The sequence below is a fragment of the Oncorhynchus keta genome, chromosome 1, assembly GCF_023373465.1.
Source record: "Oncorhynchus keta strain PuntledgeMale-10-30-2019 chromosome 1, Oket_V2, whole genome shotgun sequence".
Lineage (NCBI taxonomy): Eukaryota > Metazoa > Chordata > Actinopteri > Salmoniformes > Salmonidae > Oncorhynchus > Oncorhynchus keta.
Window position 1 is genome coordinate 5,419,435 of NC_068421.1, and position 27,143 is coordinate 5,446,577.

The 27,143-nt window shown below is 54.1% G+C and overlaps 1 protein-coding gene and 2 long non-coding RNA genes across 14 annotated transcripts in view; 2 read left to right on the forward strand and 1 right to left on the reverse strand.

The window, feature by feature from the left end:
• The window catches only part of bicra (BRD4 interacting chromatin remodeling complex associated protein), a 120,240-nt gene that overhangs the window by 58,963 nt on the left and 34,134 nt on the right, over positions 1 to 27,143 (reverse strand). For 3 of the 4 annotated variants that reach the window (XM_052470037.1, XM_052470068.1, XM_052470097.1), the window contains one exon: positions 2,659 to 2,802. The exons of the other annotated variant lie outside the window; for it this stretch is intronic. In XM_052470037.1, the coding sequence (XP_052325997.1) occupies positions 2,659 to 2,802 (144 nt within the window). The remainder of the gene's footprint in view (positions 1 to 2,658; positions 2,803 to 27,143) is intronic. 4 annotated transcript variants of the gene reach the window in all.
• On the forward strand, positions 8,372 to 24,464 carry LOC127909369 (uncharacterized). The gene is made up of 3 exons (XR_008070929.1): positions 8,372 to 8,409; positions 23,898 to 23,951; positions 24,303 to 24,464. It is a non-coding gene; the product is annotated as an uncharacterized LOC127909369 (long non-coding RNA).
• Positions 8,794 to 22,840, forward strand: LOC127909372 (uncharacterized). 9 transcript variants are annotated; one of them, XR_008071010.1, is made up of 3 exons: positions 8,794 to 8,849; positions 12,206 to 12,268; positions 22,794 to 22,840. It is a non-coding gene; the product is annotated as an uncharacterized LOC127909372 (long non-coding RNA). The 9 variants fall into 9 exon arrangements; XR_008071006.1 differs by lacking the exon at positions 22,794 to 22,840 and adding an exon at positions 21,113 to 21,159; XR_008070985.1 differs by lacking the exon at positions 22,794 to 22,840 and adding an exon at positions 19,985 to 20,148.

The following is a 27,143-nucleotide window of genomic DNA, read 5'->3' on the forward strand; positions in this document are numbered from 1 at the left end:
GTCTAGTATGATGAGATATGACAGGTCTAGTATGATGAGATATGACAGGTCTAGTATGATGAGATATGACAGGTCTAGTATGATGAGATATGACAGGTCTAGTATGATGAGATATGACAGGTCTAGTATGATGAGATATGACAGGTCTGGTATGATGAGATATGACAGGTCTGGTATGATGAGATATGACAGGTCTGGTATGATGAGATATGACAGGTCTAGTATGATGAGATATGACAGGTCTAGTATGATGAGATATGACAGGTCTAGTATGATGAGATATGACAGGTCTAGTATGATGAGATATGACAGGTCTAGTATGATGAGATATGACAGGTCTAGTATGATGAGATATGACAGGTCTAGTATGATGAGATATGACAGGTCTAGTATGATGAGATATGACAGGTCTAGTATGATGAGATATGACAGGTCTAGTATGATGAGATATGACAGGTCTAGTATGATGAGATATGACAGGTCTAGTATGATGAGATATAACAGGTCTAGTATGATGAGATATAACAGGTCTAGTATGATGAGATATGACAGGTCTAGTATGATGAGATATGACAGGTCTAGTATGATGAGATATGACAGGTCTAGTATGATGAGATATGACAGGTCTAGTATGATGAGATATGACAGGTCTAGTATGATGAGATATGACAGGTCTAGTATGATGAGATATGACAGGTCTAGTATGATGAGATATGACAGGTCTAGTATGATGAGATATGACAGGTCTAGTATGATGAGATATGACAGGTCTGGTATTATACAATGACAGGTCTTGTGATGATGAGATTCAGGAACACATGCATATGAAACAAATGACAGGTTATATGATGACTATGATTTAGGTCTAGTATGATGAGATATGACAGGTCTTGTATGATGAGATATGACAGGTCTTGTATGATGAGATATGACAGGTCTTGTATGATGAGATATGACAGGTCTAGTATGATGAGATATGACAGGTCTAGTATGATGAGATATGACAGGTCTAGTATGATGAGATATGACAGGTCTGGTATTATACAATGAGTAGTGATGTCACATTCAGGAACACATGCATATGAAACAAAGTGAGAGTTATGAGAACGGATTTAGAGGAAACAAATTGTGCAGAGGGAGTGAGTGAGAGGGAGTGAGTGAGAGAGAGGGAGTGAGAGGGAGGGAGGAGAGAGGAGGGAGGAGTGAGAGGGAGGAGGAGAGGGAGTGAGAGAGGGGAGGGAGTGAGAGGGAGTGAGAGGGAGTGAGAGGGAGGGAGGGAGGAGAGGGAGGAGAGGAGGAGGGAGAGGAGGGAGGGAGGAGGAGGGGAGTGAGAGAGAGGGAGGGAGTGAGTGAGAGGGAGTTAAGTGAGTGGGAGGGAGTGAGAGGGAGTGAGAGGAGGGAGTGAGAGGGAGTGAGAGAGAGAGAGAGTTTAGAGGGAGTGAGAGGGAGTGAGAGAGAGGGAGTGAGAGGGAGTGAGAGGGAGGAGTGAGAGGGGAGGAGAGGGAGAGGGAGGAGGAGAGGAGAGGGAGGAGTGAGAGAGGGAGGAGTAGTGAGAGAGGGAGGGAGGAGGAGAGGGAGGAGTAGTGAGAGGGAGGGAGGAGAGGGAGAGAGGAGTGAGAGGGAGGAGTGAGAGGGAGGGAGTGAGAGGGAGGAGAGAGAGGGAGTGAGAGGGAGTGAGTGAGAGGGAGTGAGTGAGAGGGAGTGAGGAGAGGGAGTGAGTGAGAGGGAAAGTGAGAGAGAGGGAGTGAGAGGGAGGAGAGGGAGTGAGAGAGAGGGAGTGAGAGGGAGTGAGTGAGAGAGGGAGTGAGAGGGAGTGAAGAGAAAAGGGAGTGAGAGGGAGTGAAAGAGAGGGAGTGAGAGGGAGTGAGAGGAGGACTGAGAGGGAGGAGAGAGAGGGAGTGAGAGGGAGTGAGAGAGAGGGAGAGAGAGGGAGGAAGGAGAGAGAGAGGAGAGGGAGTGAGAGGGAGTGAGAGGGAGTGAGAGGGAGTGAGAGGGAGGGAGTGAGAGGGAGGAGTGAGGGAGTGAGAGGGAGGAGGGGAGAGAGGAGAGGGAGGGAGGAGAGGGAGGAGAGGGAGTGAGAGGGAGTGAGAGAGAGGGAGTGAGAGGGAGTGAGAGGGAGTGAGAGGGAGTGAGAGGGAGTGAGAGGGAGGAGTGAGAGGGAGTGAGGAGTGAGAGGGAGTGAGAGAAATGAGAGGGAGTGAGAGGGAGTGAGAGAGAGGGAGTGAGAGAGAGGGGAAGTGAGTGAGAGGGAGTGAGAGGGAGTGAGAGAGAGGAGTGAGAGGGAGTGAGAGAGAGGGAGAAAGAGGGAGTGAGAGGGAGTGAGAGGGAGTGAGTGAGAGGGAGTGAGAGGGAGTGAGTGAGGGAGTGAGAGGGAGTGAGAGGGAGTGAGAGAGAGAGTGAGAGGGAGTGAGTGAGAGGGAGGGAGTGAGAGGGAGTGAGTGAGAGGGAGTGAGAGAGAGGGAGTGAGAGGGAGGGAGTGAGTGAGGGAGTGAGAGGGAGTGAGAGAGAGGGAGTGAGTGAGAGGGAGTGAGTGAGAGCGAGGGAGTGAGAGGGAGGGAGTGAGAGGGAGTGAGAGAGAGGGAGTGAGAGGCAGACAATGTCCTAACAGAGTGGCAGCAACAGGGGGTGGGGCTTAGCATTAAGGGGCGTATTGTCTACCTGATTTACCACTGCTGCCTCAGCTAATTGGCTGTCAAGACCCGAGGGTGTGTTGCCAGAGCTGCTGTTGCTGCTGACGATAACGGACGCTGGCACGCACACTGAGACAGAGGGGGCGGGGTCATTCTCTGTCTGTCGCTGGTCCTGACATGGGCACATTAACGATTCAAGAAGAGAGGGAGGAGAGAGAGAGATGAGAGAGAGAGAGGCAGGGAGAGAGAGAGATGAGAGAGAGAGAGAGAGAGCGGCAGGGAGGGAGAGAGAGAGAGAGAGAGAGAGAGGAGGCAGGGAGAGAGAGAGAGAGAGAGAGAGAGAGAGAGAGAGAGGCAGGCAGGGGATAGAGAGAGAGGAGAGAGAGAGAGAGATGAGAGAGAGAGAGAGCGGCAGGGAGGGAGAGAGAGGCAGGGAGAGAGAGAGAGAGAGAGAGAGAGAGAGGCAGGGAGAGAGAGAGATGAGAGAGAGAGAGCGGCAGGGAGGGGAGGAGAGGCAGGGAGAGACAGAGAGAGAGAGAGACAGAGAGAGAGACAGAGAGAGAGACAGAGAGAGAGACAGAGAGAGCGGCAGGGAGAAGATGAGTAAAATAGGAAACCAGAGGTAGGTAGGTCAGGTACCATTGGAATCAGTCTATCATCCATGATGCATCACTCTGTTATCTCGTTGGCCAATATTAACTGTTCACTTCAGATCAACAACAATGTCAACAGAGACTGGAGTGGTAGAGAGGAGTGGTAGAGAGGAGAGGTAGAGGAGGAGAGGTAGAGGAGGAGAGGTAGAGAGGAGAGGTAGAGAGGAGAGGTAGAGAGGAGAGGTAGAGAGGAGAGGTAGAGGAGGAGAGGTAGAGAGGAGAGGTAGAGAGGAGAGGTAGAGGAGGAGTGGTAGAGAGGAGAGGTAGAGGAGGAGTGGTAGAGAGGAGAGGAGGAGTGGTAGAGAGGAGAGGTAGAGAGGAGAGGTAGAGAGGAGAGGTAGAGAGGAGAGGTAGAGGAGGAGTGGTAGAGGAGAGGTAGAGAGGAGAGGTAGAGGAGGAGTGGTAGAGAGGAGAGGTAGAGAGGAGAGGTAGAGAAGAGAGTGGTAGGAGAGAGGAGAGGTAGAGAGGAGAGGTAGAGGAGGAGTGGTAGAGAGGAGAGGTAGAGGAGGAGAGGTAGAGAGGAGAGGTAGAGGAGGAGTGGTAGAGAGGAGAGGTAGAGGAGGAGTGGTAGAGAGGAGAGGTAGAGGAGTGGAAGAGAGGAGAGGTAGAGAGGAGAGGTAGAGGAGAGGTAGAGAGGAGAGGTAGAGAGGAGAGGTAGAGGAGGAGGGGAGGAGAGGAGAGGTAGAGAGGAGAGGTAGAGGAGGAGTGGTAGAGGAGGAGAGGTAGAGGAGGAGTGGTAGAGAGGAGAGGTAGAGGAGGAGTGGTAGAGGAGGAGTGGTAGAGAGGAGAGGTAGAGAGGAGAGGTAGAGGAGGAGTGGTAGAGAGGAGAGGTAGAGGAGGAGAGGTAGAGGGGAGAGGTAGAGGGGGAGAGGCAGAGAGGAGAGGTAGAGGAGGAGAGGTAGAGGAGGAGTGGTAGAGAGGAGAGGTAGAGGAGGAGTGGTAGAGAGGAGGGGGGGAGGAGGAGTGGTAGAGAGGAGAGGTAGAGGAGGAGAGGTAGAGAGGAGAGGTAGAGGAGGAGTGGTAGAGAGGAGTGGTAGAGGAGGAGAGGTAGAGAGGAGAGGTAGAGAGGAGAGGTAGAGGAGGAGTGGTAGAGAGGAGAGGCAGAGAGAGAGGTAGAGAGGAGAGGCAGAGAGGAGAGGTAGAGAGGAGAGAGGTAGAGAGGAGAGGTAGAGAGGAGAGGTAGAGAGGAGAGGAGGAGTGGTAGAGAGGAGAGGAGGAGTGGTAGAGAGGAGAGGTAGAGAGGAGAGGTAGAGAGGAGAGGTAGAGAGGAGAGGTAGAGAGGAGAGGTAGAGGAGGAGTGGTAGAGAGGAGAGGTAGAGGAGGAGTGGTAGAGAGGAGAGGTAGAGGAGGAGTGGTAGAGAGGAGAGGTAGAGGAGGAGTGGTAGAGAGGAGAGGTAGAGGAGGAGTGGTAGAGAGGAGAGGTAGAGGAGGAGTGGTAGAGAGGAGAGGTAGAGGAGGAGTGGTAGAGAGGAGAGGTAGAGGAGGAGGTAGAGGAGGAGTGGTAGAGAGGAGAGGTAGAGGAGAGGTAGAGGAGGAGTGGTAGAGGAGGAGTGGTAGAGGAGGAGTGGTAGAGGAGGAGTGGTAGAGAGGAGAGGTAGAGGAGGAGTGGTAGAGAGGAGAGGTAGAGGAGGAGAGGTAGAGGAGGAGAGAGGGAGAGGTAGAGAGGAGTGGTAGAGAGGAGAGGTAGAGAGGAGAGGTAGAGAGGAGAGGTAGAGGAGGAGAGGTAGAGAGGAGAGGTAGAGAGGAGAGGTAGAGGAGGAGAGGTAGAGAGGAGAGGTAGAGGAGGAGTGGTAGAGAGGAGAGGAGGAGTGGTAGAGAGGAGAGGTAGAGGGAGAGGTAGAGAGGAGAGGTAGAGAGGAGAGGTAGAGGAGGAGTGGTAGAGAGGAGAGGTAGAGAGGAGAGGTAGAGGAGGAGTGGTAGAGAGGGAGAGGTAGAGAGGAGAGGTAGAGAGGAGAGGTAGAGGAGGAGTGGTAGAGAGGAGAGGTAGAGAGGAGAGGTAGAGGAGGAGTGGTAGAGAGGAGAGGTAGAGGAGGAGAGGTAGAGAGGAGAGGTAGAGGAGGAGTGGTAGAGAGGAGAGGTAGAGGAGGAGTGGTAGAGAGGAGAGGTAGAGGAGAGGTAGAGAGGAGAGGTAGAGAGGAGAGGTAGAGGAGAGGTAGAGAGGAGAGGTAGAGAGGAGAGGTAGAGGAGGAGTGGTAGAGAGGAGAGGTAGAGAGGAGAGGTAGAGGAGGAGTGGTAGAGGAGGAGGAGTGGTAGAGGAGGAGTGGTAGAGAGGAGAGGTAGAGAGGAGTGGTAGAGGAGGAGTGGTAGAGAGGAGAGGTAGAGAGGAGAGGTAGAGGAGGAGTGGTAGAGAGGAGAGGTAGAGGAGGAGTGGTAGAGAGGAGAGGTAGAGGGGAAGTGGTAGAGAGGAGAGGTAGAGGAGGAGTGGTAGAGGAGGAGTGGTAGAGAGGAGAGGTAGAGGAGGAGTGGTAGAGGAGGAGAGGAGGAGTGGTAGAGAGGAGAGGTAGAGGAGGAGTGGTAGAGAGGAGAGGTAGAGGAGGAGTGGTAGAGAGGAGGGTAGAGGAGGAGAGGTAGAGAGGAGAGGTAGAGAGGAGAGGTAGAGGAGGAGTGGTAGAGAGGAGAGGCAGAGAGGAGAGGTAGAGAGGAGAGGCAGAGAGGAGAGGTAGAGAGGAGAGGTAGAGAGGAGAGGTAGAGAGGAGAGGTAGAGAGGAGAGGAGGAGTGGTAGAGGAGAGGAGGAGGGTAGAGAGGAGGGTAGAGAGGAGAGGTAGAGAGGAGAGGTAGAGAGGGAGAGGTAGAGAGGAGAGGTAGAGGAGGAGTGGTAGAGAGGAGAGGTAGAGGAGGAGTGGTAGAGAGGAGAGGTAGAGGAGGAGTGGTAGAGAGGAGAGGTAGAGGAGGAGTGGTAGAGAGGAGAGGTAGAGGAGGAGTGGTAGAGAGGAGAGGTAGAGGAGGAGTGGTAGAGAGGAGAGGTAGAGGAGGAGTGGTAGAGAGGAGAGGTAGAGGAGGAGTGGTAGAGGAGGAGTGGTAGAGAGGAGAGGTAGAGGAGGAGTGGTAGAGGAGGAGTGGTAGAGGAGGAGTGGTAGAGGAGGAGTGGTAGAGAGGAGAGGTAGAGGAGGAGTGGTAGAGAGAGGTAGAGGAGGAGAGGTAGAGGAGGAGAGAGGAGAGGTAGAGAGGAGTGGTAGAGAGGAGAGGTAGAGAGGAGAGGTAGAGAGGAGAGGTAGAGGAGGAGAGGTAGAGAGGAGAGGTAGAGAGGAGAGGTAGAGGAGGAGAGGTAGAGAGGAGAGGTAGAGGAGGAGTGGTAGAGAGGAGAGGAGGAGTGGTAGAGAGGAGAGGTAGAGAGGAGAGGTAGAGAGGAGAGGTAGAGAGGAGAGGTAGAGGAGGAGGGTAGAGAGGAGAGGTAGAGAGGAGAGGTAGAGGAGGAGTGGTAGAGAGGAGAGGTAGAGAGGAGAGGTAGAGAGGAGAGGTAGAGGAGGAGGGGTAGAGAGGAGAGGTAGAGAGGAGAGGTAGAGGAGGAGTGGTAGAGAGGAGAGGTAGAGGAGGAGAGGTAGAGAGGAGAGGTAGAGGAGGAGTGGTAGAGAGGAGAGGTAGAGGAGGAGTGGTAGAGAGGAGAGGTAGAGGAGAGGTAGAGAGGAGAGGTAGAGAGGAGAGGTAGAGGAGGAGAGTAGAGAGGAGAGGTAGAGAGGAGAGGTAGAGGAGGAGTGGTAGAGAGGAGAGGTAGAGAGGAGAGGTAGAGGAGGAGTGGTAGAGGAGGAGTGGTAGAGGAGGAGTGGTAGAGAGGAGAGGTAGAGAGGAGTGGTAGAGGAGGAGGGTAGAGAGGAGAGGTAGAGAGGAGAGGTAGAGGAGGAGTGGTAGAGAGGAGAGGTAGAGGAGGAGTGGTAGAGAGGAGAGGTAGAGGGGAAGTGGTAGAGAGGAGAGGTAGAGGAGGAGTGGTAGAGGAGGAGTGGTAGAGAGGAGAGGTAGAGGAGGAGTGGTAGAGAGGAGAGGAGGAGTGGTAGAGAGGAGAGGTAGAGGAGGAGTGGTAGAGAGGAGAGGTAGAGGAGGAGTGGTAGAGAGGAGGGTAGAGGAGGAGAGGTAGAGAGGAGAGGTAGAGAGGAGAGGTAGAGGAGGAGTGGTAGAGAGGAGAGGTAGAGAGGAGAGGTAGAGAGGAGAGGCAGAGAGGAGAGGTAGAGAGGAGAGGTAGAGAGGAGAGGTAGAGAGGAGAGGTAGAGGAGGAGAGGAGGAGTGGTAGAGAGGAGAGGAGGAGTGGTAGAGAGGAGAGGTAGAGAGGAGAGGTAGAGAGGAGAGGTAGAGAGGAGAGGTAGAGAGGAGAGGTAGAGGAGGAGTGGTAGAGAGGAGAGGTAGAGGAGGAGTGGTAGAGAGGAGAGGTAGAGGAGGAGTGGTAGAGAGGAGAGGTAGAGGAGGAGTGGTAGAGAGGAGAGGGAGAGGAGGAGTGGTAGAGAGGAGAGGTAGAGGAGGAGTGGTAGAGAGGAGAGGTAGAGGAGGAGTGGTAGAGAGGAGAGGTAGAGGAGGAGTGGTAGAGAGGAGAGGTAGAGGAGAGGTAGAGGAGGAGTGGTAGAGGAGGAGTGGTAGAGGAGGAGTGGTAGAGGAGGAGTGGTAGAGAGGAGAGGTAGAGAGGAGTGGTAGAGGGAGGAGTGGTAGAGGAGGAGTGGTAGAGAGGAGAGGTAGAGGAGGAGTGGTAGAGAGGAGAGGTAGAGGAGTGGTAGAGAGGAGAGGTAGAGAGGAGAGGTAGAGGGGAGTGGTAGAGAGGAGAGGTAGAGAGGAGAGGTAGAGAGGAGAGGTAGAGGAGGAGTGGTAGAGGAGGAGTGGTAGAGGCGGAGTGGTAGAGAGGAGAGGTAGAGGAGGAGTGGTAGAGGAGGAGTGGTAGAGAGGAGAGGTAGAGAAAGAGGTAGAGGAGGAGTGGTAGAGGAGGAGTGGTAGAGGCGGAGGGTAGAGAGAGAGGTAGAGGAGGAGTGGTAGAGGAGGAGTGGTAGAGGCGGAGTGGTAGAGAGGAGAGGTAGAGCAGGAGTGGTAGAGGAGGAGTGGTAGAGAGGAGAGGTAGAGAGGAGAGGTAGAGGAGGAGTGGTAGAGGAGGAGTGGTAGAGGCGGAGTGGTAGAGGAGGAGAGGTAGAGGAGGAGAGGTAGAGGAGGAGTGGTAGAGGAGGAGTGGTAGAGAGGAGAGGTAGAGGAGGAGTGGTAGAGAGGAGAGGTAGAGAGGAGAGGTAGAGGAGGAGTGGTAGAGAGGAGAGGTAGAGGAGGAGTGGTAGAGAGGAGAGGTAGAGGAGGAGTGGTAGAGAGGAGAGGTAGAGGAGGAGAGGTAGAGAGGAGGGGTAGAGAGGAGAGGTAGAGGAGGAGTGGTAGAGAGGAGAGGTAGAGGAGGAGTGGTAGAGAGGAGAGGTAGAGGAGGAGTGGTAGAGAGGAGAGGTAGAGGAGGAGAGGTAGAGAGGAGAGGTAGAGGAGGAGAGGTAGAGGAGGAGAGGTAGAGAGGAGTGGTAGAGAGGAGAGGTAGAGAGGAGAGGTAGAGGAGTGGTAGAGAGGAGAGGTAGAGAGGAGAGGTAGAGAGGAGAGGTAGAGGAGGAGAGGTAGAGAGGAGAGGTAGAGAGGAGAGGTAGAGGAGGAGAGGTAGAGAGGAGAGGTAGAGGAGGAGTGGTAGAGAGGAGAGGAGGAGGGTAGAGAGAGAGGTAGAGAGGAGAGGTAGAGAGGAGAGAGAGAGGAGAGGTAGAGAGGAGAGGTAGAGGAGGAGGGTAGAGAGGAGAGGTAGAGAGGAGAGGTAGAGGAGGAGTGGTAGAGAGGAGAGGTAGAGAGGAGAGGTGAGAGGAGAGGTAGAGGAGGAGTGGTAGAGGAGGAGTGGTAGAGGAGGAGTGGTAGAGAGGAGAGGTAGAGAGGAGAGGTAGAGGAGGAGAGGTAGAGAGGAGAGGTAGAGGAGGAGTGGTAGAGGAGGAGTGGTAGAGGAGGAGTGGTAGAGAGGAGAGGTAGAGGAGGAGTGGTAGAGAGGAGAGGTAGAGGAGAGGTAGAGGAGGAGTGGTAGAGGAGGAGTGGTAGTGAGGAGAGGTAGAGAGGAGAGGTAGAGGAGGAGTGGTAGAGGAGGAGTGGTAGAGAGGAGAGGTAGAGGAGGAGTGGTAGAGAGGAGAGGTAGAGGAGTGGTAGAGAGGAGAGGTAGAGAGGGAGAGGTAGAGGAGTGGTAGAGAGGAGAGGTAGAGAGGAGAGGTAGAGAGGAGAGGTAGAGGAGGAGTGGTAGAGAGGAGAGGTAGAGGAGGAGTGGTAGAGCGGAGAGGTAGAGGAGGAGATGTAGAGGAGGAGTGGTAGAGAGGAGAGGTAGAGGAGGAGTGGTAGAGAGGAGAGGTAGAGGAGGAGGGTAGAGAGGAGAGAGGTAGAGGAGGAGTGGTAGAGAGAGAGAGGTAGAGAGGAGAGGTAGAGAGGAGAGGTAGAGAGGAGAGGTAGAGAGGAGAGGTAGAGAGGAGAGGTAGAGAGGAGAGGTAGAGAGGAGAGGTAGAGAGGAGAGGTAGAGAGGAGAGGTAGAGAGGAGAGGAGAGGTAGAGAGGAGAGGTAGAGAGGAGAGGTAGAGGAGGAGAGGTAGAGAGGAGAGGTAGAGGAGGAGTGGTAGAGAGGAGAGGGGGAGGAGTGGTAGAGAGGAGAGGTAGAGAGGAGAGGTAGAGAGGAGAGGTAGAGAGGAGAGGTAGAGAGGAGAGGTAGAGAGGAGAGGTAGAGGAGGAGTGGTAGAGAGGAGAGGTAGAGGAGGAGTGGTAGAGAGGAGAGGAGGAGTGGTAGAGAGGAGAGGTAGAGAGGAGAGGTAGAGGAGGAGTGGTAGAGAGGAGAGGCAGAGAGGAGAGGTAGAGGAGGAGTGGTAGAGGAGGAGTGGTAGAGAGGAGAGGCAGAGAGGAGAGGTAGAGAGGAGAGGTAGAGGAGGAGTGGTAGAGAGGAGTGGTAGAGGAGGAGTGGTAGAGAGGAGAGGTAGAGGAGGAGGAGGGTAGAGAGGAGAGGTAGAGGAGGAGAGGTAGAGGAGGAGAGGAGGAGTGGTAGAGAGGAGAGGTAGAGAGGAGAGGTAGAGAGGAGAGGTAGAGAGGAGAGGTAGAGTGGAGAGGTAGAGGAGGAGTGGTAGAGAGGAGAGGTAGAGGAGGAGTGGTAGAGAGGGAGAGGTAGAGGAGGAGAGGTAGAGAGGAGAGGTAGAGAGGAGAGGCAGAGAGGAGAGGTAGAGGAGGAGTGGTAGAGAGGAGTGGTAGAGGAAGAGTGGTAGAGGAGGAGAGGTAGAGAGGAGAGGTAGAGGAGGAGTGGTAGAGAGGAGAGGTAGAGGAGGAGTGGTAGAGAGGAGAGGTAGAGGAGGAGTGGTAGAGGAGGAGAGGAGGAGTGGTAGAGAGGAGAGGTAGAGAGGAGAGGTAGAGAGGAGAGGTAGAGAGGAGAGGTAGAGAGGAGAGGTAGAGGAGGAGTGGTAGAGAGGAGAGGTAGAGGAGGAGTGGTAGAGAGGAGAGGTAGAGGAGGAGTGGTAGAGAGGAGAGGTAGAGGAGGAGAGGTAGAGAGGAGAGGTAGAGAGGAGAGGTAGAGAGGAGAGGTAGAGGAGGAGTGGTAGAGAGGAGAGGCAGAGAGGAGAGGCAGAGGAGGAGAGAGGTAGAGAGGAGTGGTAGAGGAAGAGTGGTAGAGGAGGAGAGGTAGAGAGGAGAGGTAGAAGAGAGGTAGAGGAGGAGTGGTAGAGAGGAGAGGTAGAGAGGAGAGGTAGAGGAGGAGTGGTAGAGAGGAGAGGTAGAGGAAGAGTGGTAGAGGAGGAGTGGTAGAGGAGGAGTGGTAGAGAGGAGAGGTAGAGAAGAGTGGTAGAGAAGAGAGGCAGAGAGGAGAGGTAGAGGAGGAGTGGTAGAGAGGAGTGGTAGAGGAAGAGTGGTAGAGGAGGAGTGGTAGAGAGGAGAGGTAGAGAAGAGAGGCAGAGAGGAGAGGTAGAGGAGGAGTGGTAGAGAGGAGAGGTAGAGAGGAGAGGTAGAGAGGAGAGGTAGAGGAGGAGTGGTAGAGAGGAGAGGTAGAGAGGAGAGGTAGAGAGGAGAGGTAGAGGAGGAGTGGTAGAGAGGAGAGGTAGAGAGGAGAGGTAGAGAGGAGAGGTAGAGAGGAGAGGTAGAGGAGGAGTGGTAGAGAGGAGAGGTAGAGAGGAGAGGTAGAGAGGAGAGGTAGAGGAGGAGTGGTAGAGAGGAGAGGTAGAGAGGAGAGGTAGAGAGAGGAGAGAGGAGGAGTGGTAGAGAGGAGTGGTAGAGGAAGAGTGGTAGAGGAGGAGAGGTAGAGAGGAGAGGTAGAAGAGAGGTAGAGGAGTGGTAGAGAGGAGAGGTAGAGGAGGAGTGGTAGAGAGGAGAGGTAGAGGAGGAGTGGTAGAGAGGAGAGGTAGAGGAGGAGTGGTAGAGAGGAGAGGTAGAGGAGGAGTGGTAGAGAGGAGAGGTAGAGAGGAGAGGTAGAGGAGGAGTGGTAGAGAGGAGAGGTAGAGAGGAGAGGTAGAGAGGAGAGGTAGAGGAGGAGTGGTAGAGAGGAGAGGTAGAGAGGAGAGAGGTAGAGAGGAGGGTAGAGGAGGAGTGGTAGAGAGGAGTGGTAGAGGAAGAGTGGTAGAGGAGGAGAGGTAGAGAGGAGAGGTAGAAGAGAGGTAGAGGGTAGTGGAGAGGAGAGGTAGAGGAGGAGTGGTAGAGAGGAGAGGTAGAGGAGGAGTGGTAGAGAGGAGAGGTAGAGGAGGAGTGGTAGAGAGGAGAGGTAGAGGAGGAGTGGTAGAGAGGAGAGGTAGAGGGAGGAGTGGTAGAGAGGAGAGGTAGAGAGGAGAGAGGTAGAGGAGGAGTGGTAGAGAGGAGAGGTAGAGGAGGAGTGGTAGAGAGGAGTGGTAGAGGCGGAGTGGTAGAGAGGAGAGGTAGAGCAGGAGTGGTAGAGGAGGAGTGGTAGAGAGGAGAGGTAGAGAGGAGAGGTAGAGGAGGAGTGGTAGAGGAGGAGTGGTAGAGGCGGAGTGGTAGAGAGGAGAGGTAGAGGAGGAGAGGTAGAGGAGGAGTGGTAGAGGAGGAGTGGTAGAGAGGAGAGGTAGAGGAGGAGTGGTAGAGAGGGAGTGGTAGAGAGGAGAGGTAGAGGAGGAGTGGTAGAGAGGAGAGGTAGAGGAGGAGTGGTAGAGAGGAGAGGTAGAGGAGGAGTGGTAGAGAGGAGAGGTAGAGAGGAGAGGTAGAGGAGGAGTGGTAGAGAGGAGAGGTAGAGGAGGAGTGGTAGAGAGGAGAGGTAGAGGAGGAGTGGTAGAGAGGAGAGGTAGAGGAGGAGTGGTAGAGAGGAGAGGTAGAGAGGAGAGGTAGAGGAGGAGTGGTAGAGAGGAGAGGTAGAGGAGGAGTGGTAGAGAGGAGAGGTAGAGGAGGAGTGGTAGAGAGGAGTGGTAGAGGAGGAGAGGTAGAGAGGAGAGGTAGAGAGGAGAGGTAGAGGAGGAGAGGTAGAGAGGAGTGGTAGAGAGGAGTGGTAGAGAGGAGTGGTAGAGAGGAGTGGTAGAGAGGAGTGGTAGAGAGGAGAGGCAGAGAGGAGAGGTAGAGGAGGAGTGGTAGAGAGGAGAGGTAGAGAGGAGAGGTAGAGGAGGAGAGGTAGAGAGGAGAGGTAGAGGAGGAGTGGTAGAGGAGAGGAGGAGTGGTAGAGAGGAGAGGTAGAGAGGAGAGGTAGAGAGGAGAGAGAGAGAGAGGTAGAGAGGAGAGGTAGAGGAGGAGTGGTAGAGAGGAGAGGTAGAGAGGAGAGGTAGAGGAGGAGTGGTAGAGAGGAGAGGTAGAGAGGAGAGGTAGAGAGGAGAGGTAGAGGAGGAGTGGTAGAGGAGGAGTGGTAGAGGAGGAGTGGTAGAGAGGGGAGGTAGAGAGGAGAGGTAGAGGAGGAGTGGTAGAGGAGGAGTGGTAGAGGAGGAGTGGTAGAGGAGGAGTGGTAGAGGAGGAGTGGTAGAGAGGAGAGGTAGAGGAGGAGGGTAGAGAGGAGAGGTAGAGGAGAGGTAGAGGAGGAGTGGTAGAGGAGGAGTGGTAGTGAGGAGAGGTAGAGAGGAGAGGTAGAGGAGGAGTGGTAGAGGAGGAGTGGTAGAGAGGAGAGGTAGAGGAGGAGTGGTAGAGAGGAGAGGTAGAGGAGTGGTAGAGAGGAGAGGTAGAGAGGAGAGGTAGAGGAGGGTAGAGAGGAGAGGTAGAGAGGAGAGGTAGAGAGGAGAGGTAGAGAGGAGTGGTAGAGAGGAGAGGTAGAGAGGAGAGGTAGAGGAGGAGTGGTAGAGGAGGAGAGGTAGAGAGGAGAGGTAGAGGAGGAGTGGTAGAGAGGAGAGGTAGAGGAGGAGTGGTAGAGCGGAGAGGTAGAGGGAGGAGATGTAGAGGAGGAGTGGTAGAGAGGAGAGGTAGAGGAGGAGTGGTAGAGAGGAGAGGTAGAGGAGGAGTGGTAGAGAGGAGAGGTAGAGGAGGAGTGGTAGAGAGGAGAGGTAGAGAGGGGAGTGGTAGAGAGGAGAGGTAGAGGAGGAGTGGTAGAGAGGAGAGGTAGAGAGGAGAGGTAGAGGAGGAGTGGTAGAGAGGGAGAGGTAGAGGAGGAGTGGTAGAGGAGGAGTGGTAGAGGAGGAGTGGTAGAGAGGAGAGGTAGAGGAGGAGTGGTAGAGGAGGAGAGGTAGAGAGGAGAGGTAGAGAGGAGAGGTAGAGAGGAGAGGTAGAGAGGAGAGGTAGAGAGGAGAGGTAGAGAGGAGAGGTAGAGAGGAGAGGTAGAGAGGAGAGGTAGAGAGGAGAGGAGAGGTAGAGAGGAGAGGTAGAGAGGAGAGGTAGAGGAGGAGAGGTAGAGAGGAGAGGTAGAGGAGGAGTGGTAGAGAGGAGAGGAGGAGGGTAGAGAGGAGAGGTAGAGAGGAGAGGTAGAGAGGAGAGGTAGAGAGGAGAGGTAGAGAGGAGAGGTAGAGAGGAGAGGTAGAGGAGGAGTGGTAGAGAGGAGAGGTAGAGGAGGAGTGGTAGAGAGGAGAGGTAGAGAGGAGAGGTAGAGGAGGAGAGGTAGAGAGGAGAGGTAGAGAGGAGAGGAGGAGTGGTAGAGAGGAGAGGTAGAGAGGAGAGGTAGAGGAGGAGTGGTAGAGGAGGAGTGGTAGAGAGGAGAGGCAGAGAGGAGGAGGTAGAGAGGAGAGGTAGAGGAGGAGTGGTAGAGAGGAGGGTAGAGGAGGAGTGGTAGAGAGGAGAGGTAGGGAGGAGTGGTAGAGAGGAGAGGTAGAGGAGGAGAGGTAGAGGAGGAGAGGAGGAGTGGTAGAGAGGAGAGGTAGAGAGGAGAGGTAGAGAGGAGAGGTAGAGAGGAGAGGTAGAGAGGAGAGGTAGAGGAGGAGTGGTAGAGAGGAGAGGTAGAGGAGGAGTGGTAGAGAGGAGAGGCAGAGGAGGAGAGGTAGAGAGGAGAGGTAGAGAGGAGAGGTAGAGAGGAGAGGTAGAGGAGGAGTGGTAGAGAGGAGTGGTAGAGGAAGAGTGGTAGAGGAGGAGAGGTAGAGAGGAGAGGTAGAGGAGGAGTGGTAGAGAGGAGAGGTAGAGGAGGAGTGTAGAGAGGAGAGGTAGAGGAGGAGAGGTAGAGGAGGAGAGGAGGAGTGGTAGAGAGGAGAGGTAGAGAGGAGAGGTAGAGAGGAGAGGTAGAGAGGAGAGGTAGAGAGGAGAGGTAGAGAGGAGAGGTAGAGGAGGAGTGGTAGAGAGGAGAGGTAGAGGAGGAGTGGTAGAGAGGAGAGGTAGAGGAGGAGTGGTAGAGAGGAGAGGTAGAGGAGGAGAGGTAGAGAGAGAGGTAGAGAGGAGAGGTAGAGAGGAGAGGTAGAGGAGGAGTGGTAGAGAGGAGAGGCAGAGAGGAGAGGCAGAGGAGGAGAGGTAGAGAGGAGTGGTAGAGGAAGAGTGGTAGAGGAGGAGAGGTAGAGAGGAGAGGTAGAAGAGAGGTAGAGGAGGAGTGGTAGAGAGGAGAGGTAGAGAGGAGAGGTAGAGGAGGAGTGGTAGAGAGGAGTGGTAGAGGAAGAGTGGTAGAGGAGGAGTGGTAGAGGAGGAGTGGTAGAGAGAGAGAGGTAGAGAAGAGTGGTAGAGAAGAGAGGCAGAGAGGAGAGGGTAGAGGAGGAGTGGTAGAGAGGAGTGGTAGAGGAAGAGTGGTAGAGGAGGAGTGGTAGAGAGGAGAGGTAGAGAAGAGAGGCAGAGAGGAGAGGTAGAGGAGGAGTGGTAGAGAGGAGAGGTAGAGAGGAGAGGTAGAGAGGAGAGGTAGAGGAGGAGTGGTAGAGAGGAGAGGTAGAGAGGAGAGGTAGAGAGGAGAGGTAGAGGAGGAGTGGTAGAGAGGAGAGGTAGAGAGGAGAGGTAGAGAGGAGAGGTAGAGAGGAGAGGTAGAGGAGGAGTGGTAGAGAGGAGAGGTAGAGAGGAGAGGTAGAGAGGAGAGGTAGAGGAGGAGTGGTAGAGAGGAGAGGTAGAGAGGAGAGGTAGAGAGGAGAGGTAGAGGAGGAGTGGTAGAGAGGGAGTGGTAGAGGAAGAGTGGTAGAGGAGGAGAGGTAGAGAGGAGAGGTAGAAGAGAGGTAGAGGAGTGGTAGAGAGAGGAGAGGTAGAGGAGGAGTGGTAGAGAGGAGAGGTAGAGGAGGAGAGGTAGAGAGGAGAGGTAGAGGAGGAGTGGTAGAGAGGAGAGGTAGAGGAGGAGTGGTAGAGAGGAGAGGTAGAGAGGAGAGGTAGAGGAGTGGTGGAGAGGAGAGGTAGAGAGGAGGGGTAGAGAGGAGAGGTAGAGGAGGAGTGGTAGAGAGGAGAGGTAGAGAGGAGTGGTAGAGAGGAGAGGTAGAGGAGGAGTGGTAGAGAGGAGTGGTAGAGGAAGAGTGGTAGAGGAGGAGAGGTAGAGAGGAGAGGTAGAAGAGAGGTAGAGGAGTGGTAGAGAGGAGAGGTAGAGGAGGAGTGGTAGAGAGGAGAGGTAGAGGAGGAGTGGTAGAGAGGAGAGGTAGAGGAGGAGTGGTAGAGAGGAGAGGTAGAGGAGGAGTGGTAGAGAGGAGAGGTAGAGGAGGAGTGGTAGAGAGGAGAGGTAGAGGAGGAGTGGTAGAGAGGGAGAGGTAGAGGAGGAGTGGTAGAGAGGAGAGGTAGAGGAGGAGTGGTAGAGAGGAGAGGAGGAGGAGGAGTGGTAGAGAGGAGTGGTAGAGGAGGAGAGGTAAAGAGGAGAGGTAAAGAGGAGAGGTAGAGAGGAGAGGTAGAGGAGGGAGTGGTAGAGAGGAGAGGTAGAGAGGAGAGGTAGAGAGGAGAGGTAGAGAGGAGAGGTAGAGAGGAGAGGTAGAGGAGGAGAGGTAGAGAGGAGAGGTAGAGAGGAGAGGAGAGGAGAGGGGAGGAGGAGTGGTAGAGAGGAGAGGAGGAGTGTAGAGAGGAGAGGTAGAGAGGAGAGGTAGAGAGGAGAGGTAGAGAGGAGAGGTAGATAGGAGAATTAGAGAGGAGAGGTAGAGGAGGAGAGGTAGAGAGGAGAGGTAGAGAGGAGAGGTAGAGAGGAGAGGTAGAGGAGGAGAGGTAGAGAGGAGAGGAGAGTGGTAGAGAGGAGAGGTAGAGAGGAGAGGTAGAGAGGAGAGGTAGAGGAGGAGTGGTAGAGAGGAGAGGCAGGAGAGGAGAGGTAGAGGAGGAGGAGAGAGGAGAGGTAGAGAGGAGAGGCAGAGAGGAGGAGTGGTAGAGAGGAGAGGTAGAGAGGAGAGGTAGAGGAGGAGTGGTAGAGAGGAGGTAGAGGAGGAGAGGTAGAGAGGAGAGGTAGAGGAGGAGGGTAGAGAGGAGAGGTAGAGGAGGAGTGGTAGAGAGGAGAGGTAGAGGAGAGGTAGAGAGGAGAGGCAGAGAGGAGAGGTAGGAGAGGTAGAGAGGAGAGTAGAGAGGAGAGGTAGAGGAGGAGTGGTAGAGAGGAGAGGTAGAGAGAGAGGTAGGAGGAGTGGTAGAGGAGGAGTGGTAGAGGAGGAGGGTAGAGAGGAGAGGTAGAGAGGAGTGGTAGAGGGAGGAGTGGTAGAGAGGAGAGGTAGAGAGGAGAGGTAGAGGAGGAGCAGAGAGGAGAGGTAGAGGAGGAGTGGTAGAGAGGAGAGGTAGAGGGGAAGTGGTAGAGAGGAGAGGTAGAGGAGGAGGGTAGAGGGAGGAGGGTAGAGAGGAGAGGTAGAGGAGGAGTGGTAGAGAGGAGAGGAGGGAGTGGTAGAGAGGAGAGGTAGAGGAGGAGTGGTAGAGAGGAGAGGTAGAGGAGGAGTGGTAGAGAGGAGTGGTAGAGGAGGAGAGGAGGAGAGGTAGAGAGGAGAGGTAGAGGAGGAGTGGTAGAGAGGGAGAGGTAGAGAGGAGGGCAGAGAGGAGAGGCAGAGAGGAGAGGTAGAGAGGGAGAGGTAGAGAGGAGAGGTAGAGAGGAGAGGTAGAGAGGAGAGGAGGAGTGGTAGAGAGGAGAGGGAGGAGGGTAGAGAGGAGAGGTAGAGAGGAGAGGTAGAGAGGAGAGGTAGAGAGGAGAGGTAGAGAGGAGAGGTAGAGGAGGAGTGGTAGAGAGGAGAGGTAGGAGGAGAGTAGAGAGGAGAGGTAGAGGAGGAGTGGTAGAGAGGAGAGGTAGAGGAGGAGTGGTAGAGAGGAGAGGTAGAGGAGGAGGGTAGAGAGGAGAGGTAGAGGAGGAGTGGTAGAGAGGAGAGGTAGAGGAGGAGGGTAGAGAGGAGAGGTAGAGGAGGAGTGGTAGAGGAGGAGGGTAGGAGAGGAGAGGTAGAGGAGAGGTAGAGGAGGAGTGGTAGAGGAGGAGTGGTAGAGGAGGAGTGGTAGAGGAGGAGTGGTAGAGAGGAGAGGTAGAGAGGAGAGGTAGAGGAGGAGTGGTAGAGGAGGAGGGTAGAGAGGAGAGGTAGAGGAGGAGTGGTAGAGAGGAGAGGTAGAGGAGGTAGAGAGGAGAGGTAGAGAGAGAGGTAGAGGAGTGGTAGAGAGGAGGTAGAGAGGAGAGGTAGAGAGGAGAGGTAGAGGAGGAGTGGTAGAGGAGGAGTGGTAGAGGCGGAGTGGTAGAGAGGAGAGGTAGAGGAGGAGGTAGAGGAGGAGTGGTAGAGAGGAGAGGTAGAGAAAGAGGTAGAGGAGGAGGGTAGAGGAGGAGTGGTAGAGGCGAGTGGTAGAGAGGAGAGGTAGAGGAGGAGTGGTAGAGGAGGAGTGGTAGAGGCGGAGTGGTAGAGAGGAGAGGTAGAGCAGGAGTGGTAGAGGAGGAGTGGTAGAGAGGAGAGGTAGAGAGGAGAGGCAGAGGAGAGTGGTAGAGAGAGGAGGAGAGGCGGAGTGGTAGAGAGGAGAGGTAGAGGAGGAGAGGTAGAGGGAGGAGTGGTAGAGGAGGAGGGTAGAGAGGAGAGGTAGAGGAGGAGTGGTAGAGAGGAGAGGTAGAGAGGAGAGGTAGAGGAGGAGTGGTAGAGAGAGGAGAGGTAGAGGAGGAGGCAGAGAGGAGAGGTAGAGGAGGAGTGGTAGAGAGGAGAGGTAGAGGAGGAGTGGTAGAGAGGAGAGGTAGAGGAGGAGGGTAGAGAGGAGAGGTAGAGAGGAGAGGTAGAGGAGGAGTGGTAGAGAGGAGAGGTAGAGGAGGAGTGGTAGAGAGGAGAGGTAGAGGAGGAGTGGTAGAGGAGTGGTAGAGGAGGAGAGGTAGAGAGGAGAGGTAGAGGAGGAGAGGTAGAGGAGGAGAGGTAGAGGAGGAGAGGTAGAGAGGAGAGGTAGAGAGGAGTGGTAGAGAGGAGAGGTAGAGAGGAGTGGTAGAGAGGAGAGGTAGAGAGAGAGGTAGAGAGGAGAGGTAGAGGAGGAGAGGTAGAGAGGAGAGGTAGAGAGGAGAGGTAGAGGAGGAGAGGTAGAGGAGAGGTAGAGGAGGAGTGGTAGAGAGGAGAGGAGGAGTGGTAGAGAGGAGAGGTAGAGAGGAGAGGTAGAGAGGAGAGAGAGAGGAGAGGTAGAGGAGAGGTAGAGGAGGAGTGGTAGAGAGGAGAGGTAGAGAGGAGAGGTAGAGGAGGAGTGGTAGAGAGGAGAGGTAGAGAGGAGAGGCAGAGAGGAGAGGTAGAGGAGGAGTGGTAGAGGGAGGAGTGGTAGAGGAGGAGTGGTAGAGAGGGAGAGGTAGAGAGAGGAGGTAGAGGAGGAGTGGTGAGGAGGAGTGGTAGAGGAGGAGTGGTAGAGGAGGAGTGGTAGAGAGGAGAGGTAGAGGAGGAGTGGTAGAGAGGAGAGGTAGAGGAGAGGTAGAGGAGGGAGTGGTAGAGGAGGAGGGTAGTGAGGAGAGGTAGAGAGGAGAGGTAGAGGAGGAGTGGTAGAGGAGGAGTGGTAGAGAGGAGAGGTAGAGGAGGAGTGGTAGAGAGGAGAGGTAGAGGAGTGGTAGAGAGGAGAGGTAGAGAGGAGAGGTAGAGGAGTGGTAGAGAGGAGAGGTAGAGAGGAGAGGTAGAGAGGAGAGGTAGAGGAGGAGTGGTAGAGAGGAGAGGTAGAGAGGAGAGGTAGAGGAGGAGTGGTAGAGGAGGAGAGGTAGAGAGGAGAGGTAGAGGAGGAGGGTAGAGAGGAGAGGTAGAGGAGGAGTGGTAGAGCGGAGAGGTAGAGGAGGAGATGTAGAGGAGGAGTGGTAGAGAGGAGAGGTAGAGGAGGAGTGGTAGAGAGGAGAGGTAGAGGAGGAGTGGTAGAGAGGAGAGAGGAGGAGTGGTAGAGAGGAGAGGTAGAGGAGGAGTGGTAGAGAGGAGAGGTAGAGGAGGAGTGGTAGAGAGAGAGAGGTAGAGAGGAGAGGTAGAGGAGGAGTGGTAGAGAGGAGAGGTAGAGGAGGAGTGGTAGAGGAGGAGTGGTAGAGGAGGAGTGGTAGAGAGGAGTGGTAGAGGAGGAGAGGTAGAGGAGGAGAGGTAGAGAGGAGAGGTAGAGAGGAGAGGTAGAGAGGAGAGGTAGAGAGGAGAGGTAGAGAGGAGAGGTAGAGAGGAGAGGTAGAGAGGAGAGGTAGAGAGGAGAGGTAGAGAGGAGAGGTAGAGAGGAGAGGAGAGGTAGAGAGGAGAGGTAGAGAGGAGAGGAGAGGTAGAGAGAGGAGAGGTAGAGAGGAGAGGTAGAGGAGGAGTGGTAGAGAGAGAGGAGGAGTGGTAGAGAGGAGAGGAGGAGAGGTAGAGAGGAGAGGTAGAGAGGAGAGGTAGAGAGGAGAGGTAGAGAGAGAGGTAGAGAGGGAGAGGTAGAGGAGGAGTGGTAGAGAGGAGAGGTAGAGGAGGAGTGGTAGAGAGGAGAGGTAGAGAGGAGGAGAGGAGGAGAGGTAGAGAGGAGAGGTAGAGAGGAGAGGAGGAGGGTAGAGAGGAGAGGTGAGAGAGGAGAGGTAGAGGAGGAGTGGTAGAGGAGGAGAGTGGTAGAGAGGAGAGGCAGAGAGGAGAGGTAGAGAGGAGAGGTAGAGGAGGAGGAGAGAGGAGTGGTAGAGGAGGAGTGGTAGAGAGGAGAGGTAGAGGAGGAGTGGTAGAGAGAGAGAGGTAGAGGAGGAGAGGTAGAGGAGGAGAGGAGGAGTGGTAGAGAGGAGAGGTAGAGAGGAGAGGTAGAGAGGAGAGGTAGAGAGGAGAGGTAGAGAGAGAGGCAGAGAGGAGAGGTAGAGGAGGAGGGTAGAGAGGAGAGGTAGAGGAGGAGTGGTAGAGAGGAGAGGTAGAGGAGGAGAGGTAGAAGAGGAGAGGTAGAGAGGAGAGGTAGAGAGGGAGAGGTAGAGGAGGAGTGGTGGGAGAGAGGAGGGTAGAGGAAGAGTGGTAGAGGAGGAGAGGTAGAGAGGAGAGGTAGAGGAGGAGTGGTAGAGGAGAGAGGTAGAGGAGGAGTGGTAGAGAGGAGAGGCAGAGGAGGAGAGGTAGAGGAGGAGAGGAGGAGTGGTAGAGAGAGAGGTAGAGAGGAGAGGTAGAGAGGAGAGAGTAGAGAGGAGAGGTAGAGGAGGAGTGGTAGAGAGGAGAGGTAGAGGAGGAGTGGTAGAGAGGAGAGGTAGAGGAGGAGTGGTAGAGAGGAGAGGTAGAGGAGGAGAGGTAGAGAGGAGAGGTAGAGAGGAGAGGTAGAGAGGAGAGGTAGAGGAGGAGTGGTAGAGAGGAGAGGCAGAGAGGAGAGGCAGAGGAGGAGAGGTAGAGAGGAGTGGTAGAGGAAGAGTGGTAGAGGAGGAGAGGTAGAGAGGAGAGGTAGAAGAGAGGTAGAGGAGGAGTGGTAGAGAGGAGAGGTAGAGAGGAGAGGTAGAGGAGGAGTGGTAGAGAGGAGTGGTAGAGGAAGAGTGGTAGAGGAGGAGTGGTAGAGGAGGGAGTGGTGAGAGGAGAGGTAGAGAAGAGTGGTAGAGAAGAGAGGCAGAGAGGAGAGGTAGAGGAGGAGTGGTAGAGAGGAGTGGTAGAGGAAGAGTGGTAGAGGAGGAGTGGTAGAGAGGAGAGGTGGAGAAGAGAGGCAGAGAGGAGAGGTAGAGGAGGAGTGGTAGAGAGGAGAGGTAGAGAGGAGAGGTAGAGAGGAGAGGTAGAGGAGGAGTGGTAGAGAGGAGAGGTAGAGAGGAGAGGTAGAGAGGGAGAGGTAGAGGAGGAGTGGTAGAGAGGAGAGGTAGAGAGGAGAGGTAGAGAGGAGAGGTAGAGAGGAGAGGTAGAGGAGGAGGGTAGAGAGGAGAGGTAGAGAGGAGAGGTAGAGAGGAGAGGTAGAGGAGGAGTGGTAGAGAGGGAGAGGTAGAGAGGAGAGGTAGAGAGGAGAGGTAGAGGAGGAGTGGTAGAGAGGAGTGGTAGAGGAAGAGTGGTAGAGGAGGAGAGGTAGAGAGGAGAGGTAGAAGAGAGGTAGAGGAGTGGTAGAGAGGAGAGGTAGAGGAGGAGTGGTAGAGAGGAGAGGTAGAGGAGGAGTGGTAGAGAGGAGAGGTAGAGGAGGAGTGGTAGAGAGGAGAGGTAGAGGAGGAGTGGTAGAGAGGAGAGGCAGAGAGGAGAGGTAGAGGAGGAGGGCAGAGAGGGGAGAGGTAGAGAGGAGAGGTAGAGAGGAGAGGTAGAGGAGGAGTGGTAGAGAGGAGAGGTAGAGAGGAGAGGTAGAGAGGAGAGGTAGAGGAGGAGGGTAGAGAGGAGTGGTAGAGGAAGAGTGGTAGAGGAGGAGAGGTAGAGAGGAGAGGTAGAAGAGAGGTAGAGGAGTGGTAGAGAGGAGAGGTAGAGGAGGAGTGGTAGAGAGGAGAGGTAGAGGAGGAGTGGTAGAGAGGAGAGGTAGAGGAGGAGGGTAGAGAGGAGAGGTAGAGGAGGAGTGGTAGAGAGGAGAGGTAGAGGAGGAGGGTAGAGGGAGAGGTAGGAGAGGGTAGAGGGAGAGGTAGAGGAGGAGAGGAGAGTGGTAGAGGGAGAGGTAGAGGAGGAGTGGTAGAGAGAGAGGAGGAGGAGGGAGTGGTAGAGAGGAGTGGTAGAGGAGGAGAGGGTAAAGAGGAGAGGTAGAGAGGAGAGGTAGAGAGGAGAGGTAGAGGAGGAGGGTAGAGAGGAGAGGTAGAGAGGAGAGGTAGAGAGGAGAGGTAGAGAGGGAGAGGTAGAGAGGAGAGGTAGAGGAGGAGAGGTAGAGAGGAGAGGTAGAGAGAGGAGAGGGGAGAGGAGGGGGAGAGGAGGAGTGGTAGAGAGGAGAGGAGGAGTGGTAGAGAGGGAGAGGTAGAGAGGAGAGGTAGAGAGGAGAGGTAGAGAGGAGAGGTAGATAGGAGAATTAGAGAGGAGAGGTAGAGGAGGAGAGGTAGAGAGGAGAGGTAGAGAGGAGAGGTAGAGAGGAGAGGTAGAGGAGGAGAGGTAGAGAGGAGAGGAGAGAGGAGGAGAGGTAGAGAGGAGAGGTAGAGGAGGAGAGGTAGAGAGGAGTGGTAGAGGAGGAGTGGTAGAGAGGAGAGGTAGAGGAGGAGTGGTAGAGAGGAGAGGTAGAGGAGGAGTGGTAGAGAGGAGAGGTAGAGGAGGAGGTGGTAGAGGAGGAGTGGTAGAGAGGAGAGGTAGAGGAGGAGTGGTAGAGGAGGAGTGGTAGAGGAGGAGTGGTAGAGAGGAGAGGTAGAGGAGGAGTGGTAGAGGAGGAGTGGTAGAGAGGAGGTAGAGGAGGAGTGGTAGAGAGGAGAGGTAGAGGAGGAGTGGTAGAGAGGAGAGGTAGAGGAGGAGTGGTAGAGGAGGAGTGGTAGAGGAGGAGATGTAGAGAGAGGAGAGGTAGAGGAGGAGTGGTAGAGAGGAGAGGTAGAGGAGAGGTGGAGAGGTAGAGAGGAGAGGAGGAGTGGTAGAGAGGAGAGGAGGAGTGGTAGAGAGGAGAGAGGTAGAGGAGGAGTGGTAGAGAGGAAAGGAGGAGGGTAGAGAGGAGGAGAGGTAGAGGAGGAGTGGTAGAGAGGAGAGGTAGAGGAGGAGTGGTAGAGAGGAGAGGTAGAGGAGGAGAGGTAGAGGAGGAGAGGTAGAGAGGAGAGGGAGAGGTAGAGGAGGAGAGGTAGAGAGGAGATGTAGAGGTAGAGAGAGGAGAGGTAGAGAGGAGAGGTAGAGAGGAGAGGTAGAGAGGAGACGTAGAGAGGAGAGGTAGAGGAGGAGGGTAGAGAGGAGAGGTAGAGGAGGAGAGGTAGAGGAGGAGTGGTAGAGGAGGAGTGGTAGAGAGGAGAGGTAGAGGAGGAGTGGTAGAGAGGAGAGGAGGAGGAGGAGAGGTAGAGAGGAGAGGTAGAGGAGGAGTGGTAGAGAGGAGAGGTAGAGGAGGAGTGGTGGAGAGGAGAGGTAGAGGAGGAGAGGTAGAGGAGGAGAGGTAGAGGAGGAGAGGTAGAGGAGGAGAGGTAGAGGAGGAGAGGTAGAGGAGGAGAGGTAGAGGAGGAAAGGTAGAGGAGGAGTGGTAGAGAGGAGTGGTAGAGAGGAGAGGTAGAGGAGTAGTGGTAGAGAGGAGAGGTAGAGGAGGAGTGGTAGAGAGGAGAGGTAGAGGAGGAGTGGTAGAGGGGAGAGGTAGAGGAGAAGAGGTAGAGAGGAGAGGTAGGGGAGGAGTGGTAGAGAGGAGAGTTAGAGGATGAGTGGTAGAGAGGAGAGGTAGAGGAGGAGTGGTAGAGAGGAGAGGTAGAGGAGGAGAGGTAGAGAGGAGAGGAGGAGTGGTAGAGAGGAGAGGTAGAGGAGGAGAGGTAGAGGAGGAGTGGTAGAGAGGAGAGGTAGAGAGGAGAGGTAGAGAGGAGAGGTAGAGGAGGAGTGGTAGAGAGGAGAGGAGGAGTGGTAGGGAGGAGTGGTAGAGAGGAGAGGTAGAGAGGAGAGGTAGAGGAGGAGTGGTAGAGAGGAGTGGTAGAGAGGAGAGGTAGAGAGGAGAGGCAGAGAGGAGAGGTAGAGGAGGAGTGGTAGAGGAGGAGTGGTAGAGAGGAGTGGTAGAGAGGAGTGGTAGAGAGGAGTGGTAGAGAGGAGAGGTAGAGGAGGAGTGGTAGAGGAGGAGGGTAGAGAGGAGAGGTAGAGGAGGAGTGGTAGAGAGGAGAGGTAGAGGAGGAGTGGTAGAGAGGAGAGGTAGAGGAGGAGTGGTAGAGAAGGGGTGGTAGGATCTGAAGATCTCAATTTAACCTTGCGCAATACCCTAGATGCAGTTGCACCCCTAAAAACGAAAAACATTTCTCATAAGAAACTAGCTCCCTGGTACACCAGAAAATACCCGAGCTCTGAAGCAAGCTTCCAGAAAATTGGAACGGAAATGGCGCCACACCAAACTGGAAGTCTTCTGACTAGCTTGGAATGACAGTACCGTGCCGTACCGAAGAGCCCTTACTGCTGCTCGATCATCCTATTTTTCTAACTTAATTGAGGAAAATAAGAACAATCCGAAATTCCTTTTTGATACTGTCGCAAAGCTATGTTGAACATAATAAACGGCTCTCTATCCACCGGATGTGTACCAAACTCACTAAAAGTGGCAGTAATAAAGCCTCTCTTGAAAAAGCCAAACTTAACCAAAATATAAAAAACTATCGGCCTATATCGAATCTTCCACTTCCATTCCTCTCAACATTTTTTGAGAAGGCTGTTGAGCAGCAACTCACTGCCTTCCTGAAGACAAACAATGTATACGAAATGCTTCAGTCTGGTTTTAGACCCCATCATAGCACTGAGACGGCACTTGTGAAGGTGGTAAATTACCTTTAAATGGCATCGGACCGAGGCTCTGCATCTGTCCTTGTGCTCCTAGACCTTAGTGCTGCTTTTGATACCATCGATCACCACATTCTTTTGGAGGGATTGGAAACCCAAATTGGTCTACACGGACAAGTTCTGGCCTGGTTTAGATCGTATCTGTCGGAAAGATATCAGTTTGTCTCTGTGAATGGTTTGTCCTCTGACAAATCAACTGTAAATTTCGTGTTCCTCAAGGTTCCGTTTTAGGACCACTATTGTTTTCACTATATATTTTACCTCTTGGGGATGTTATTCGAAAACATAATGTTAACTTTCGCTGCTATGCGGATGACACACAGCTGTACATTTCAAAGAAACATGGTGAAGCCCCAAAATTGACCTCGCTAGAAGCCTGTGTTTCAGACATAAGGAAGTGGATGGCTGCAACCTTTCTACTATTAAACTCGGACAAAACAGAGATGCTTGTTCTAGGTCCCAAGAAACAAAGACATCTTCTGTTGAATCTGACAATTAATCTTGATAGGTGTACAGTCGTCTCAAATAAAACTGTGAAGGACCTCGGCGTTACTCTGGACCCTGATTTCTCTTTTGAAGAACATATCAAGACCATTTCAAGGACAGCTTTTTTCCATCTACGTAACATTGCAAAAATCAGAAACTTTCTGTCCAAAAATGATGCAGAAAAATTAATCCATGCTTTTGTCACTTCTAGGTTAGACTACTGCAATGCTCTACTTTCCGGCTACCCGGATAAAGCACTGAATAAACTTCAGTTTGTGCTAAATACGGCTGCTAGAATCCTGACTAGAACCCCAAAATGTGATCATATTGCTCCAGTGCTAGCCTCTCTACACTGGCTTCCTGTCAAAGCAAGGGCTGATTTCAAGGTTTTTCTGCTAACCTACAAAGCATTACATGGGCTTGCTCCTACCTATCTCTCTGATTTGGTCCTGCCGTACATACCTACACGTACGCTACGGTCACAAGACGCAGGCCTCCTAATTGTCCCTAGAATTTCTAAGCAAACAGCTGGAGGCAGGGCTTTCTCCTATAGAGCTCCATTTTTATGGAACGGTCTGCCTACCCATGTCAGAGAGGCAAACTCGGTCTCAACCTTTAAGTCCTTTCTGAAGACAAATCTCTTCAGTGGGTCATATGATTGAGTGTAGTCTGGCCCAGGAGTGGGAAGGTGAACGGAAAGGCTCTGGAGCAACGAACCGCCCTTGTTGTCTCTGCCTGGCCGGTTCTCCTCTCTCCACTGGGATTCTCTGCCTCTAACCCTATTACAGGGGCTGAGTCACTGGCTTACTGGGGCTCTCTCATGCCGTCCCTGCAGGGGGTGCGTCACCTGAGTGGGTTGATTCACTGTTGTGGTCATCCTGTCTGGGTTGGCGCCCCCCCCCCCTTGGGTTGTGCCGTGGCGGAGATCTTTGTGGGCTATACTCAGCCTTGTCTCAGGATGGTAAGTTGGTGGTTGAAGATATCCCTCTAGTGGTGTGGGGGCTGTGCTTTGGCAAAGTGGGTGGGGTTATATCCATCCAGTTTGGCCCTGTCCGGGGGTATCCTCGGATGGGGCCACAGTGTCTCCTGACCCCTCCTGTCTCAGCCTCCAGTATTTATGCTGCAGTAGTTTATGTGTAGGGGGGCTAGGGTCAGTTTGTTATATCTGGAGTACTTCTCCTATCCTATTCGGTGTCCTGTGTGAACCTAAGTGTGCGTTCTCTAATTCTCTCCTTATCTCTTTCTTTCTCTCTCTCGGAGGACCTGAGCCATGCCTAGGACCATGCCCCAGGACTACCTGACATGATGACTCCTTGCTGTCCCCAGTCCACCTGGCCATGCTGCTGCTCCAGTTTCAACTGTTCTGCCTTACTATTATTCGACCATGCTGGTCATTTATGAACATTTGAACATCTTGGCCATGTTCTGTTATAATCTCCACCCGGCACAGCCAGAAGAGGACTGGC